Source organism: Trachypithecus francoisi, unplaced genomic scaffold (genome assembly GCF_009764315.1).
Source record: "Trachypithecus francoisi isolate TF-2019V2 unplaced genomic scaffold, Tfra_2.0 Contig01579, whole genome shotgun sequence".
NCBI classification, from domain to species: domain Eukaryota; kingdom Metazoa; phylum Chordata; class Mammalia; order Primates; family Cercopithecidae; genus Trachypithecus; species Trachypithecus francoisi.
Genome location: NW_022681442.1, coordinates 33496513 through 33511740, shown reverse-complemented (window position 1 = coordinate 33511740; position 15228 = coordinate 33496513). Strand labels below are relative to the sequence as shown.

At 36.0% G+C, this 15228-nt stretch overlaps 1 protein-coding gene across 8 annotated transcripts in view; it reads left to right on the top strand.

Annotated features, from left to right (window-relative positions):
* Positions 1 to 15228, top strand: part of R3HCC1L (R3H domain and coiled-coil containing 1 like) — a 104497-nt gene that overhangs the window by 69889 nt on the left and 19380 nt on the right. For 7 of the 8 annotated variants that reach the window (XM_033186604.1, XM_033186596.1, XM_033186559.1 and 4 more), the window contains one exon: positions 3493 to 5291. In XM_033186604.1, coding sequence (XP_033042495.1) covers positions 3507 to 5291 — 1785 coding nt within the window. In that variant the 5' untranslated portion in view covers positions 3493 to 3506. Of the gene's footprint in view, positions 1 to 3492; positions 5292 to 15228 lie in introns of those variants that run through there. The other variant, XM_033186623.1, reaches the window with a different exon arrangement.

Below are 15228 nucleotides of genomic sequence, written 5' to 3'. Positions count from 1 at the left end.
ATGCAACAAGGCTTTAAATTAAATTGGCAGTATAGTGTTCTCTTTTCCATGGTTTTGCTTTCCATGGTTTCAGTTCCTGTAGTCATCCATGGTATAAAAATATTGCATACTATAATATACTTTGAGAGACCACATTCATGTAACTTTTATGTATTATATGTAACAATATTACGTATTATACTTGTTCTGTTTTATTATTATTGTTAATCTTTTCCTGTGCCTAATTTATAAATTAAAATTTATCATAGGTATGTATGTGTATAGTAAAAGACAATGTGTATGGGGTTTGGGTACTATCCATGGTCCAGGCATCCATTGGGGATCTTGGTACATATCTCCTGCAGGTAAGAGTGGGGACTACTGTATCTTGACAGTCCACAAGAATGGGGATGCTGCTCCTTTTTTCTGTCTGTGAGTTATGAAAGAATGGGCATAGTGGTGGATTGGAGTGTCTCCTACTGGCCTGAGAACTGATGGTTAAAATTTTAGGAATTCTTCAAACTGATTGTTAAACACAGCTATTATTAAAAACTAAAGAACATAGGCTTACTATTAAAATTACATTTTTAAAAGCTAATAAATACTCTAAATTCCTGACTTCCTAATTATTTTACTACACTTTATTATGATCTATGCTTTTGAAGTTATTTATTTAAGTATATCCTATCTCTGGTTGAAATACTATAATGGTGTGCTTTTGTACATTTTTTCCCCCAACTCTGTGTTTGGTAATGTCATAGTGATAACTAGAAATTAGCTATGGCAAGAATATTTACACTACAGAGATTGTCAAATGCCATAAATAGGACTTGATTTATTATTTCTTGATTGTCTAGACTTAAAGTGATAGAGAGAATGCTGCTAATAAAAATGTATCATGCCTTTAGCTATTATATTTTAACTAAAAAAAAGTATATATTCTTCCATTATTAAAAAATGATTACTTCAGCTAAGAAGTCACTCACATCATTGACATCAATGACATAAAGAAAAACATCAAGTAATACTATGAAGGACACTTGGAAAGCTGATTGCTGAATATTTGCCAACACACTGCTAGTCATGGCACAGTCGAAATCATTGCTTTTGTAGGAAATATATAGTAATACAAATTTATTATACTGATTTTCAGCTACAGGAAGTAGTATTATGACTGTATGTGAGCATTATTTAAGAAAAAAAGGTTGAGTTTGTAAAGTCGTTAACTGTGGCACATAATAATTTTAAAGTAGATAATTTGAGGCCTTCGATAGGTTTATTGCAGATTAGAAATAGAATCATAGAATTTAGAGTTTCTCTAGTATATGTCAGTCATCCAGCCTTTATCTAAATTCTGCTAGAGATAGAGCTCATTTTCTGGTAATAACATTGGAGAAATCTAGAAGTAGAATTCTTTCCTACATTGAACTAAATTTTGTTTTCCTTTTATTTCTAACATTTGGTTCTGGTACTGACTTCTGGAGAAACATAGAAACATAAACAAGAAATTTTGTGTCTTTTATAGAGCAGCCAATCTTTCAGGTGTAAAGTTAGCTGTGGTTTTTTGGGCTCTTTGGGCAAGAGTTATACCTTTAGTTCTTTTAGCTCTACACTGTGTGACATATTTTCTAAACTCTGTAATCTAAGAGTGTGTTGCCTTTTTAAAACATCACGTCACTACTTTGGGGCTTTTATTGCCCTTGTGAACAAAATAAAAGCCTTTAGATCTTTCTTTATGCAAATTGTACAGAAGTCACGTCTTCTGTCTTCTGTTTGATTCTTTTAAAAAAAAAAAAGCGCTCTGAAAGAGATCCTTGTGTTTACTGTTTTATACCTTTGTATTGTCAAAGGCACAACCTTTCAGATTATAGAAAAGATACTGAATTTTAATTTTTTAATTTTTGGTATTCTGTCATTTTTATGTCAGTTGCAGATTTGATAAGCACTCAGTGTTTATTGTTTACATCTAAATTATTGTATAAAATGTTGAATTTCAAAGGGCTATATAATCCTCCTTTAATCTCTAAATTCATTTCTACCCATTATTTTTTGTTGTTTAATCTTTTGTGAGTCCACTTATCAGTTTTGCTAAGTAATCCCCATTTCATCATTTTGTATCCAGAAGTTCATTATGACATATTTTGTCAGTTTTATTTACTGTAATCCAGGCATGCTATGTCTCTGGTATCCCTTCCTATGAAACACACTTCAGTACTCCTGTCTTTGAAAATTAGGCATTTTTTGAAAAATCCTGGCATGGCTAAATGTTAAGGTCATATTCTTCCTCAAATGGAATATATAATGTACATGAAGAGTGTTGGGCTAGATATTAACTAAGATATCAAAAGAGAAAAAGAACAAGATAATCACTGGAGATACTTAACGATCAGGGCCACGGTATTACTTGGGCTGAAAGGAAAATAAGCTGTGCCATGAGAATAGAGCTTTTTCACCAAGGAAGTATTCTGGACCAGGTGAAATTTTAGGGATCTGGAATAGAGTGGACAGGATGTGTTAGCCTTTTTTCCTCTCTGCCTTCTTATTATCTCCTTTTGAAATGTATGTTGTGAAATGTTAACAGTGGGTGCATCTGCATGTATGTGAGTGTTTCTCTGTTGTGTATTGCACCTCCTTACTCTGTCCTGGACAAACTTATCCCTACTTCATAGCATTATTTTGAAAATTAAAAGAATAATTCAATATGAAATTCCCTAGCACATTTTCTTATATTTAGTAGATAGTAGATAAAGGTTTAACTTTTGTTATATTTCTTCTTGTTAAACTCCATTGAGCTACCATGGTGGAGGTTGTCAGGAAGTTACTAGAGTGAATTGTCTCATCACAGTTTCCTCCATCTTCTACCCTCCTTCATCCTAGCCAGATCTGTTTTATTACTGCTGGAAGCAAGGGAAATTCATAGCAAGTCACTTGACTAAATGGTATTAATAGAATAATACTTTTCTCTTTTTCACTACTTTCTCTTTTCTAAAAAATATTAAAAGCAACATCTTCTAGAAAGCATTCTCTGATAAGTCATTTAATTTTCTAGCCAACAGTCAAGTTACTCTCAAAAATCACTTTATGTGCATATATATTTATGTTGAACAAAAACAAAAAATTAAAGGAAAAAAAAAGACTGGGCACAGTGGTTCATGCCTGTACTCCCAGCACTTTGGGAGACTGAGGTGGGTGGATTGCCTTGAGCTCAGCCTGGGCTTAAGACCAGCCTAGGCAAGATGGCGAAACCCCATCTCTAACAGAAATACAAAAACAAACAAACAGAACCACAAAGCAAGGCACGGTGGCATGTGTCTGTGGTCCCAGCTACTCGGGAGGCAGAGGTAGAAGGATCACTTGAGCCTGGGAGGGCAGAGGTTATAGTGAGCTGAGATCTCTTCATTGCACTCTAGCCTGGGTGACAGAGTGAGACTCTGTCTCAAAAAGAAAAAAGAAAATCTTTGGTTCAATACATTGTAATTAGTGTCTGATAATTAAATCATTCTTCTCTTGCAGATTGTGTTGGTGCCATGCAGCAAGAAGCAGAGAGATGCAGAGTTCGAGCCAGAAGGCCTGACATGGCACTTTATGTACCTAAAGCTCGAAGGGGTGCAGTACTCCTTAAGACAGGTGATGAAGAAGAAAGCTGTGGTTCACCTAACTCTGTGGTGAAAGAAAAGCAAAAAGAAAGCTCTCTCTCCCAAAAAGAAGTCTTTAGAGACAAACCAGAGGCTGGAAGACTAGGTATCAATCCTGATAGAAAGGAGCATAATTGTAGAGAAGGAAAAAAATCTTCAACAAAGTTAAGAAAGGACACATGCCTTCAAAAAACAAATAGAGTTTGTTCTAAGAGAGGAACCACTGAATCTAAAGAGGTATTATCCCAAGGACATCAGCAGGGAGCCCCAAATGCTGGGGTTATAGCTAATGCACCTTTACAGAGACATTTTAAGCCAAAGAAGGTGGAGTGTTTGGAAATTGAAACTACAAATGTGACAGGACATGAGAGGATACTTCTATCACAGGCCTGTTCAGAAATCAGTGAGGCTCAGGTTCCAAGCAAACCATTCCAAAATGTGGAAGTCTGTGACTTCAGTAGGCATGAACCTGATGGGGAAACATTTGAACACAAAGATTTGGAAGGCAGAATTGAAACTGATACCAAGGTTTTGGAGATACTATATGAGTTTCCTAGAGTTTTTAGTTCTGTCATGAAACCTGAGAATATGATTGTACCAATAAAACTAAGCTCTGATTCTGAAATTGTGCAACAAAGCATGCAAACATCAGATGGAATATTGAAGCCCAGCAGCGGAGGCATCACCACTACTTCTGTTCCTGGAAGTCCAGATGGTGTCTTTGATCAAACTTGCGTAGATTTTGAAGCTGAGAATGTAGGTGGTATAGCCAATAGTACAGGTTTCATCTTAGATCAAAAAGATACAGATTCCATTCCTGAAACTATGGGTCACATCTCTCTGTCAGAGAGCACAAATGACACTGTTAGTCCAGTGATGATTGGAGAATGTGAGAAGAATGACATTACTGCTGATGAGTTACATGTAAAACACGAACCTCATGATACAGCTGTCCTTGCTCATGAAACACATAGAGATAATGGATTTAAGAATGTAGGTGACATTACCAATAAAGCATGTATGATGGACACCACAGTTACGTCCTGTAGTGATCATGTAGCTGTTGATAGCTCTTACGTAGTTGCAGTTAGAATAGCTGATGAGATCTCTAATAATACACAAAGTTTCTCAAAGTTTATGGGAATGAGTGCAGATGCAATCCCTCTTCATGTAGCTGGAAGTGGGAATGACACTGAAAATTTCAGCAACCTGACTGCTTGCTCAGGTATTTATGCTGAGAGTATTTCATCTTGTTTTACAGAGTCAACAGGAAAGTTGATAGAGAGCTTGTCAGATTGTGCTTCCTCCTTACCTATAAAAAAGATTGCTGGTAGTAATTATAACACTTTTTTGGACTCTGAACTCAGTATGTTAAATGGGACAAAAGTACTTTCAGACAGTGCCGTGGGCATTGATCTGGGTAGTACTGGTGATACAACAGAAGCATCGCACGAACTAAGAACTGCCGAAGAGTTCAAAACAAAAGAGCAAGATGACTCAGAGAATGTAGAATTTGGTGTATCTTTTCCTGATAGGGAATCATTATCTGTGGAAACATCCATTGAACCAAAAGCAAATGAAACTTCTCACACAGAGGGAATTACTGCCACTGAGGAGAGCTGGGAATCTATGTTTAACGATGATGGTGACTGCCTGGATCCACGTCTTCTACAAGAGGTATGTTTAATTGAAATTGCTTGATGCTTAGACAGTTTATAAATTAGGATTTCAGTGGTAATATTGATAGACATTGATGCACATTCACTGATATTTGAGAGTTCCTGCAATAAACTAATAGACTTGTAGATTGAGAAGAGAATATCTGATGGATCTTTAAAAAATAAAATATACAGCATTGAGCTATATCTATAATAGCCAAGCCCTGAGAGATCTTATTGAATAAAGATGAATTTAATGGATTTTGGCTCTCTGTTGAGGAAATACAAAGGAAAACTTCTTCAAAAAGGTTTTTCTGTGTTAACAAGGTATCTTTTACATGGGCCTATTTAAGGGAAGGAGAATAATTTATTACTATTGTTATTTGTATTTTATTTTCTTGTGGATGTTGGAGTGTTAGACACTGTAGAGGGAAGGAAGTAGAGAAAGGAAAGGTAAAATACAAGGAAGTATCATTGTTTTTTAAGGAGTTTATACTGGGTTAAATTGAAGAATGAATTACCTATTTAGCATAAATAGAAAATGTAAGTGAATAATGATATGCTGGCCAATTAGAATTCATAAATAAATGTTAGATTTGAGGCATCTTAGAAATTACTCAGTTCAGTCTTTTTGTTTTCTTAATTTAAATGTTTACTCTGTATCCAACATTTAAATTCCTTACCATAAATAAGAATCACTGGCATTTCCTCACCTAAAGGGTTTCTTTTGAGGCATTCCAAAGACCCTTTTAAATACTAAGTGATGAGTCTTTTGTTTCTGAGAATTAAGCTAGAAGTATAGAAAAATTATCACATGCCTGTAAACCAGCCACATAATACTGAAGAGCGCAGCCCATTGGACAGAACTGACTTTCCAATACCAAGCAATCCCACCTCGTACATGGGAGGTGTTTGCACAGAAAGAATTTCCCTGTACCACAAACGAGCACATCCTACAGTCAGGTCAGGAAACACTGTATCTTAAACATTCCTCAGAACAAAATATAGAGCAGAGAATATCTATGAGTGAGCATCCATGAGCCCCTTGAAATTACATGCAAAATTATATGTATGTATGTGCGTTTTTTCATAGCTTTCATCAGATTCTCAAAGGCAGTGATTTCCAAAGTATGGTCCCTAGATCAGCAGCATGAGTGTCATCTGGGAACTTGTCAGAAATGCAATTTATTTAGCCCAGCAAATACAACTTTTTCAGGTGATTCTGATGCACATAAAGCTTGAGAACCACTGCTCAAAGGTAATACACTTAAACCTATATGAGAATGTGAGTGGGGAACTACAAATGACTGTCAGCCCATAATTAGAAACATACTGTTTAGTAGAGGTTTGAGATCCAAATCAGGTTAAGAAATAATAATATGGTGGGAAGCTAGGTGAATATAGAGATGTTATTAAGAATTAAAGCATTGAGAGAAGGCTTTAGACTGAGAAAAGAAACAGTATTTGCAAGAGTTGGTGAAAGGACTGCATGAGGAATAGAGAGCACAGGAACATGGAGGAGAGATGAACAGCTTCTTCCAAAAGAAGAGCATGGCTCTCATGGCCTTTTACGCATGGAGTAGTACTCAGTAAATATTTATCCAATGGATAGAGTTGATAGGGCAGAGTTGGGGACTCTGTCTTTTTAGGGTTGCCTCCAGGGGCTTTCAAAACATCAGGGGCTGGAACTTGGATTTGGTGGAGTAGCTTATGGATATGGCTTGTGTATTGAAGAGGGGGAGTTCAGGTGTACAATTCAGTTTTTCAGGTCTTTGCAGTGTTTAGAGTAGGTGTAAAATAATTTAAGCAACAACTCAGTATTTTGAGGAGCATAGTAATATGTAGTAATATGGTTAAAAAGGACATTGGGATGACCTAAAGCTGGGATTGGGAGGAAAACAGATAATACAGTATTTTAAGCTGAAGTTGGACAGTGTCTGGTTGTTGTGTTTGGCTTATGTTTGGCTTTTGTTTGGAGGTACTTGGAAGAGAGTAGGGTCTGTGTTGAGGAATGAGCATAAATAAGAGCAGGAAGGAAGGAAATTGAGGATACAAGTAGCAGATCCAACTGCAAAACTATGGTCTCCTCTGCTTTGAGTTTTAGAAAATGTAATAGTGATAATGTTATTAAAAGATGTCATAAATCCAGCAACATTAATAACCCTATGATGACTTCTGGTTTATTATTTTTATTGCTCCAAACATACTTTAGTAAGTGCTAAACCAGAGTGAGTGCCTGCCTACCTTGAAACTTTTCCAACCAAAGGTTTTTGGCTATCATCCCAGCTGGCCTGTTTCTTGATATGATAACAGCTAGACATATGGAGGTATGTCTGATACTTCTAATGGTCAGGTATGCTGTAGAGCAAGGTGTGACAGCCATTGGCTTGTGAAGCAATTTCCTGTGACATTTGAACCTCCAGAACTGCCTCAGGGGGTTAGAGTATAAGTAGGTCATTATTGAGCTCTCAGAACTGCAACTCTTGATGAGTCTCCAAAAATCACACTTAGTCTTCTAAAGCCACGGTATGGAATGCCCAGAAATTTAAGGTGGTAATTGATGAAGGACACGATATTGGCATGACTTTTTTTAGCCTTCTGAATTCTTGGTAGAAGAACACAGGAGTTATTGTTCACTAGAAAAAACTTTCATAGCCCCTACTGCCGTCTGTAGTGATCAGCAAATCTATTGGTAGGAGGATTAATGGGTTACCAAGAAGGTAACATTGATGTTGATAGATACCAGCATCTGTCACCGTCATTGTCATTTGTGGCACTGATTTGAATTTTTAGATAGGGGTAAATATTTAAGTAGGTATCTCCTAAATTTTGTAAGAATTTGAGGCCTTTTAGTTACAGAAAGCCACTAATATTATACAACCATATTCTATAATAGTATGTAGACCATAATGGGAAAGAGAAGAGTAAAAGGAATACCATCCTATCCCACTCGTCTTACTTCTCTGTGTGTGCTAACTTACATTGTTATACTCTCTCTGTCTCCCTATAGTATTTTGCAAAAATGGTGTCCATGTTATGTGCAAAACCCAAAACTGAAAGGAAGAACTTATAATCCAGTCACTAAAAGCAAATTATATAACCATACAAAGAGAGGAAAGCCCTTCATATCACAACCCCTTGATGCCTCATAAATACTTGCTAGCCTATCACCTTTCAGTTTAATAGCAAATATTGAACACTTAGAGTTTGATAAACTATAAATCCCAAATAGCTACAGATATGTTGTTATCACTGCTGTGTTAAAGGCACTGTGCTGCATGCCATCTTTTGCTCTGAAGTTGTTCATGTTTTATTTGGAGAGACAATGTGTAACTAACTATGTGACTAGTTACACAGCAATCTGCAGGGTAATTAATATAAAACAACCTTATAACAGAGGTACTAAAACTGTATTTCATTGCCTGATAAGTGACACAGAATATAACTTCAAAAGGAGATTAGAGGGATAGGATGGGGGAAAAGGAACAAAAGGAGATTAGATCCCCCAGTGCTGGACTGGTTGATGCAGTTTCTTCATGTTGGTGAGGCTATAGAATTAAACTAGAGATTATAGTTCCCACTTTTACTATACTGTTCTATGTTTCTAATTTCTGTTTTCTATTCTATTTTTTAAAAAATGTATAGACTTTATTTTCGAGTAGTTTTAGATTTATTCAAAAAATTGAACAGAGTACAGAGTTCCCATGTACCCCCTCACCTGTCTAGTTCTAATTTTTTTCACAGTGTCTTTTAATAGTTGCAGCTCATTTTAACAGATTTATAATTCATATTTTTATAAAAATGTCCGAATTGACATGTTATTGACTGCCTAAGTGGGGATTTATAGACTCACTTTCCAGATGCTGTATATTCTAATGCAGTCAGTTGGGACATCCAGTGAAGAATCTGAGTGAATTATGTACTCTGTTTTTATTGTTCAATCCATTAGTGAATGATGACTAGATCTCTGGTCCAAACAGAAAGAAGGAACATTAAGTAGATTCCATCGCTCATAGTTTGTTTTGTTTTTGTAACTAGGTGACTCCTAAAATTAAAAATCCCCCTTCTGAGCTCTGTTATATTTGTTGCATAACATTTTTTCCTCAGAATCAGCATAGAAGCCAGCAGCATTTTAATTTCTGATCCTCTTTCAAAACTGGAGAAAGGTGAACAGTTCTTGGCCTATATTGTCAGTACAAGGAAACTTTTATTTAAGGATTCTTGTCTGAAGATTCAGATTCCTAGTATACCTTGCTGTGTCCTTGACAGTGCTTGTTTCCGTGAATTCCATGAGATATGGCATGTGGAGTATGGTTAGGGCATTTTTTAATTTGTTAGCGTTTATAGTAAATCATAAAATTTTAAATTGATTTTCTTCAATAGAAAGTGAGTTAACAAGCAGTTAAGTGGAAGAGAAAAACAGAAATGAAGGACTTGAATAACCTCACCTACATAATTGAGAATTGATTATATGGGTTAATTCTATGTAAATAGATTTTTGAAGCAACTGTAGTAATTTTACACCACCAACTTGTGCCCAAATCTTGTTGTCCTTGTTCCTGTAACCCCCAGTGCCTCTCATTTAAATTTGTTATACCTATAACTGTAAAGTGGTTTATTATGTTTAATTGTGTTTAATTAAAAGTACCCACAAAAATGTTCTTATTCCTATCTTCCAAGATGAGCGAGAATTTATATTATAGTCCTTAACATATAAGGACTCAGAACTAGAGCTTTATCCTGTCTTAGAGATAGAACTGCACAAGTCATTTTAAAAAAGTGGAATGTTAGTGTTTAAAATGATTTCTGAAAATAAGTCTCATTAGTTCCACAAGACTATCAACTCCTTAAACATGGATTCAGCAGTCTAGCCTACAAACTAGGCTGGCCCCTTCTTATTTTATAGACGAGGTAACTAAGACCCAGAAGGGTTGTAGCTAAAGTAAGTTAATGCCCGAGTTGGCATTAGAATCTGTGCCTCCTGGTTTCTAGCCCTTTGTTCTTTCCATGACATTAAGCCTTTGTCTCTACCTGACAGGTCTCAGCCAGTCAACAGAGACTGAACAAATATTCTGTGCCCAGCACTGATCTTAGTGATGTTGGGGGTAAAAGAGAAGGATAACAGTAAACAGTGTACAGTCTTGTGGAACTAATGAGACTTATTTATTCTCAGGAATGACTAGAAAAAAAGTATTCTATTTCAATGAATTGGAAATGCCTTTGATTGTGAAATATACCATTATTTTGTGTATTACTAAGATAGAAAAAACTTTGACACAGTGCTTTTCCCTTAGAATTTGAATTTTATACATATTGAAACAACTCTCCTAATTGGACATAAATTTTTTTGTCATATTTCATCTTCATACATAAAAAATGTAGTAAAATAAATTGGTTAAGATTTTCCTAATACTTCACGTTCACAATCCAACTCTTTCTAATAATTTCTTGATTCAGCCACTGATACTGATGCTTTTCTATTCAGTGTCATTCATTTTGCCATTAAGAACTTCGATGATGCAGCATTTCTTAATACATAAAAGACCAAATATCTTAGTTGCTGGATTCTTAAGACACCTTTGCACTTGTATAGAGCTGTTCTGATATCTGGAATTTTCCTCCACATTACTGACCACCCTTTCTGCCAGTTTTGGTACTGGTGCTTCTGATGTGCATGTGCAGGGAGCAATAACAGCAATAACAATATGTTGATTGTGATGCGTCCTAATGTCAGTGATATTAAAATGTGAAAAAAAGGATATATCTTAGAATTGATGAAATGTGATATATATCCAACTGCTAAGTGTTAGGAAATAGCAATATAGGAAAGGAAAGATCGCCAAATTGGAGTAAATTGGGAAAGAAGCATCAAGAGGAGTTAAAGATTGAAGCTGGATCTTGGGAGAAGGAACATGAGCAGAAAAAGCATTCCAGGTTGTGAGAACAGCTTGTGAAAAATACAGAATCCTTCCAGAATCAAGTCCTGAGTTTGTCACTATCAGAAGTACAGGTGATTTATTTTGAAATTTTTTTTTCTTTTTATAATTTATTCTGAATTTTCTTCATGATTTATTAACCAGGGCAATTTAAGTTGATTGGTAAAGGGAAAGAAAAAAGTATCAATTTTTTTCCCCCAATTTTAGAGTGCCATTTAGAATCATTTAAAAAATATATGTTGTTACCTGAGCATGGTGGCTCACACCTGTAATCCCAGCACTTTGTGAGGCCGAGGCAGGTGGATCGCTTGAGTGCAGGAGTTTGAGACCAGCCTAGGCAACATGGCGAAACCTCATCTCTACAAAAAATACAAAACTTAACCGGGCGTAGTGGCATGTGCCTGTGGTCCCAGCTACTGGGGAGGGTGAGGTGGAAGGATCTCTTGAGCCTAGGAGGCAGACGCTGCAGTGAGCCAACTCATACCCCTGCACTTCAGCCTGGGCAACACAATGAGACCCTGTCTCAACATACATATATTTGTTGTTGTATAAATCAAATAAGTCTTGGTTTTTTTTTTTGTTCATCTGTTTTTCAGGTGGTGGGGGTTGAGACAGAGTCTGACTTTGTTGCCCAGGCTAGAGTATAGTGGCATGATCTTAGCTCACTGTAGCCTCAAACTCGTGGGCTCAAGCAATTCTCCTGCCTCAGCCTCCCAAGTAGCTGGGACCACAAGTGTATGTCACCATGCCTGCCTAATTTTTAAAAAATTATTTTTTGTAGAGGAGGGCTTTTGCTGTGTTGCCTAGGCTGGTCTTGATTTTTGGCCTCAAGTGATCGTCTGAGCTCAGCCCCCCAAAGTGTTGGAATTACAGGTATGACCCACCACACCCAGCCTAGAATAAGTCTTGTTAAGCATGCATTTGGACAAAATAATTAACTTGAAGCATGTGCATTTTATTCATTCTATAAATATATATTGACTGCCTAGTTTGCAAGATAATATGATCAATGGGGGAATATAGGAATAAATATGACATGTCAGTTATAGTTGAATTTAAAATCAAAATGTTGGTGAGGAAATTGAAACTCCATTCTTCCTTTCCAGCATTATTTACTGGAATAAGGTGTTAGTTTGCTAGGGCTGTCTTAACAGAGTTTTATAGTTTCAGGTCTTTTGTTTAAGTCATTAATTCATTTTGAGTTGATTTTTATGTGCAGTAAGAGATAGGAATCTGACTTCATTCTTCTGCATATAGACATCCAGTTTTTTCAGCACCATTTGTTGAAGAGGGTGTGCTTTCCCCAATGTTCTTGGTGCCTTTGTCAAAAATTAGTTGGCTGTAAATGCATGAAACAGAATAGGGTTCTCTATTCTGTTCCATTGGTCTGTATGCTGTTTTGGTTACTACAGTTTTACAGTATTTTTTGAAATCAGGTAGTGTGATACCTCCAGGTTTATTCTTTTTGCTCAGCATTGCTTTGACTATTTTTCATCAGTGTTTTGTAGTTTTCCTCGTAGAGAGCTTTTGCCTCCTTGGTTAGATTTACTCCTAGGTATTTTATTTCATTTTTTGTATTTATTATAAATGGGATTTCTTTCTTAATTTTTTTTTCCAACTAGTGTGCTGTTGGTGTATAGAAATGCTGAGTTATATTGGCTGACTTTGTATCTGGTAATTTACTGAATTTTTTTTTTCAGTTATGAGAGTTTTTTGGTGGAGTCATTAGATTTTTCTGTAAGATCATTTCATCGTCAAAGAGATACAGTTTGACTTTCTCTTTCCAATTTGGCAGTTCTTTATTTCTCTTACTGTTGCTCTGTCTAGGACTTCAAGTACTACGTTGAGTAAGAGTGGTGAATGTGGACATTGTTGCTTTGTTCCCGTCCTTAGAGGAAAAGTGGAAAGCTTTTCCCATTCATCATAATATTAGGTGTGAGTTTGTCATATATAGCCTTTATTATGTTGAGGTATGTTTCTTCTATTTCTAATTTGTTGAGGGTTTTTTATCATGAAGGAATGTTGAACTTCATCAAGTGCTTTTTCTGTATCTATTGAGATGTTTATATGGGTTCTGACCTTCATTCTGTTGACGTAATGTATCACATTTTTTACAAAAATCTTCACCAAAATACTAGCAAACCAAATTCAACATAAAAAAAAAAAGATATCATGATCAAGTGGGGTTTATTCTAGGAATGCAAGGATGATTCAGTATATGCAAATCATATAATTTCACTATGGTTAGTCTAGCTGGTGTTTCATTGATTTTGTTTTTTGCATTAAAAAAACTTTTTGTTTCATTGATCCTTTGTGTTTTCTTAGTCTCTCATTTAGTTCCACTGTTACCTGTATTAAGTCTTTCCTTTTACTAATTTTGGATTTGGTTTGTTCTTGATTTTCTAATTCTTTGAGGTGCTTCATTAGGTTGTACTGATGAGAATGTATTCTGCAGTTGTTGGATAAAGTGTTCCAGTAATGTCTGTTAGGTCCATTTGATTTACAGTGCAGTGTAAATCCAATGTTTCTCTGTTGATTTTTCTGTCGAGATGATCTGTCCAATGCTGAGAGTAGGATGTTGAAGCCCCCAACTATTATTGTATTGGAGTCTATGTCTTCCTTTGTTGTATTGGAGTGTATTGCTTCCTTTAGATCTAATAGTATTTGCTTTATATATCTGGGTGCTCTTGTATTGGGTGCATATATATTTGCAATGTTATATCATCTTACTGAGTTGATCCCTTTATCATTATATAATGACTTTGTTTCTTTTTTCTTTTTTCCTTTTTTTTTTTTTTGGAGACAGAGTTTGGCTCTGTCTCCCAGGCTGGAGTGCAGTGGCATGGTCTTAGCCCACTGCAACCTCCACCTTCTGGGTTCAAGCGATTCTCTTGACTCAGCCCCCTGAGTAGCTGGGATTATAGGCGCACGCTATTATGCTCAGCTAATTTTTGTATATTTAGTAGAGATGGGCTTTCGCCATGTTGGTCAGGCTGGTCTCGAACTCCTGGCCTCAAGTGATCTGCCTGCCTTGCCATCCCAAAGTGCTGGGATTACAGGTGTGAGCCACCATGCCCAGCCCTTTTTAAAGTTTTGACTTAAAGTCTGTTTTATCTCATATAACTATCCCTGCTTTGCTCTTGGTTTCTGTTTGTGTGGAATATATTTTTCCATCCTTTCACTTCTAGGCAATATGTGTCTACAGGTGAAGTGTTTCTTATAGGCAGCATATAGTTGGGTCATGTTTATTAATCTGTTCAGCCAAATTATATCTTTTAAGTAGAGAATTTAAAATGGTTAAATATGGTTATTATTGATAGGTTATTGAGAACCTATCAATAATAGGTTATTATTGATAATGGTTATTATTGATAGGTAAGGACTTATTCCTTTCATTTTATTGTTTTCTGTTTTATGTATCTTTTGTTTCTTTCTTCCTATCTTATTTTTCTTTGCAGTGTGATGGTTTTCTGTGGTGGTAACATTTGACTTCTTTCTCTCATTTGTGTCTGTTCTGCCAGTGAGCTTTATACTTTCATGTATTTTTATGATGGTAGACAGCATCCTTTCACTTCCAGGTGTAAGATTTCCTTAAGCATTTCTTGTAGGTCCAGTCTCAAGATAATGAATTCCCTGTTTTTGCTTGTCTGGGAACAACTTTATTGTTCCCGTCTGATGGGAATTCCTTTCTATATAACTTGAAGGTTTTCTCTTGCTGTTTTTTAGAATTCTTAGTCTTTGACTTTTGACAGTTTGACTATAGTGTGCTTTGGAGAAGACATTTTTGGGTTGAATCTATTTGGGAATCTTTGAGCTTCCTATATTTGGATGTCTATATCTCTTGCAAGACTTGGGACATTTTCAGCTGTTATTTCATTAAATAGGTTTTTTGTGCCTTTAGCCATCTCTTCTCTGGAACTCCCAAAATTTAAATATTTGTCACTTTGTGATGTCCCTCATTTCACGTAAGCTTTCTTTAGTCTATTTATTTTCTGACAGGGTTATTTCAGAAGGTCTGTC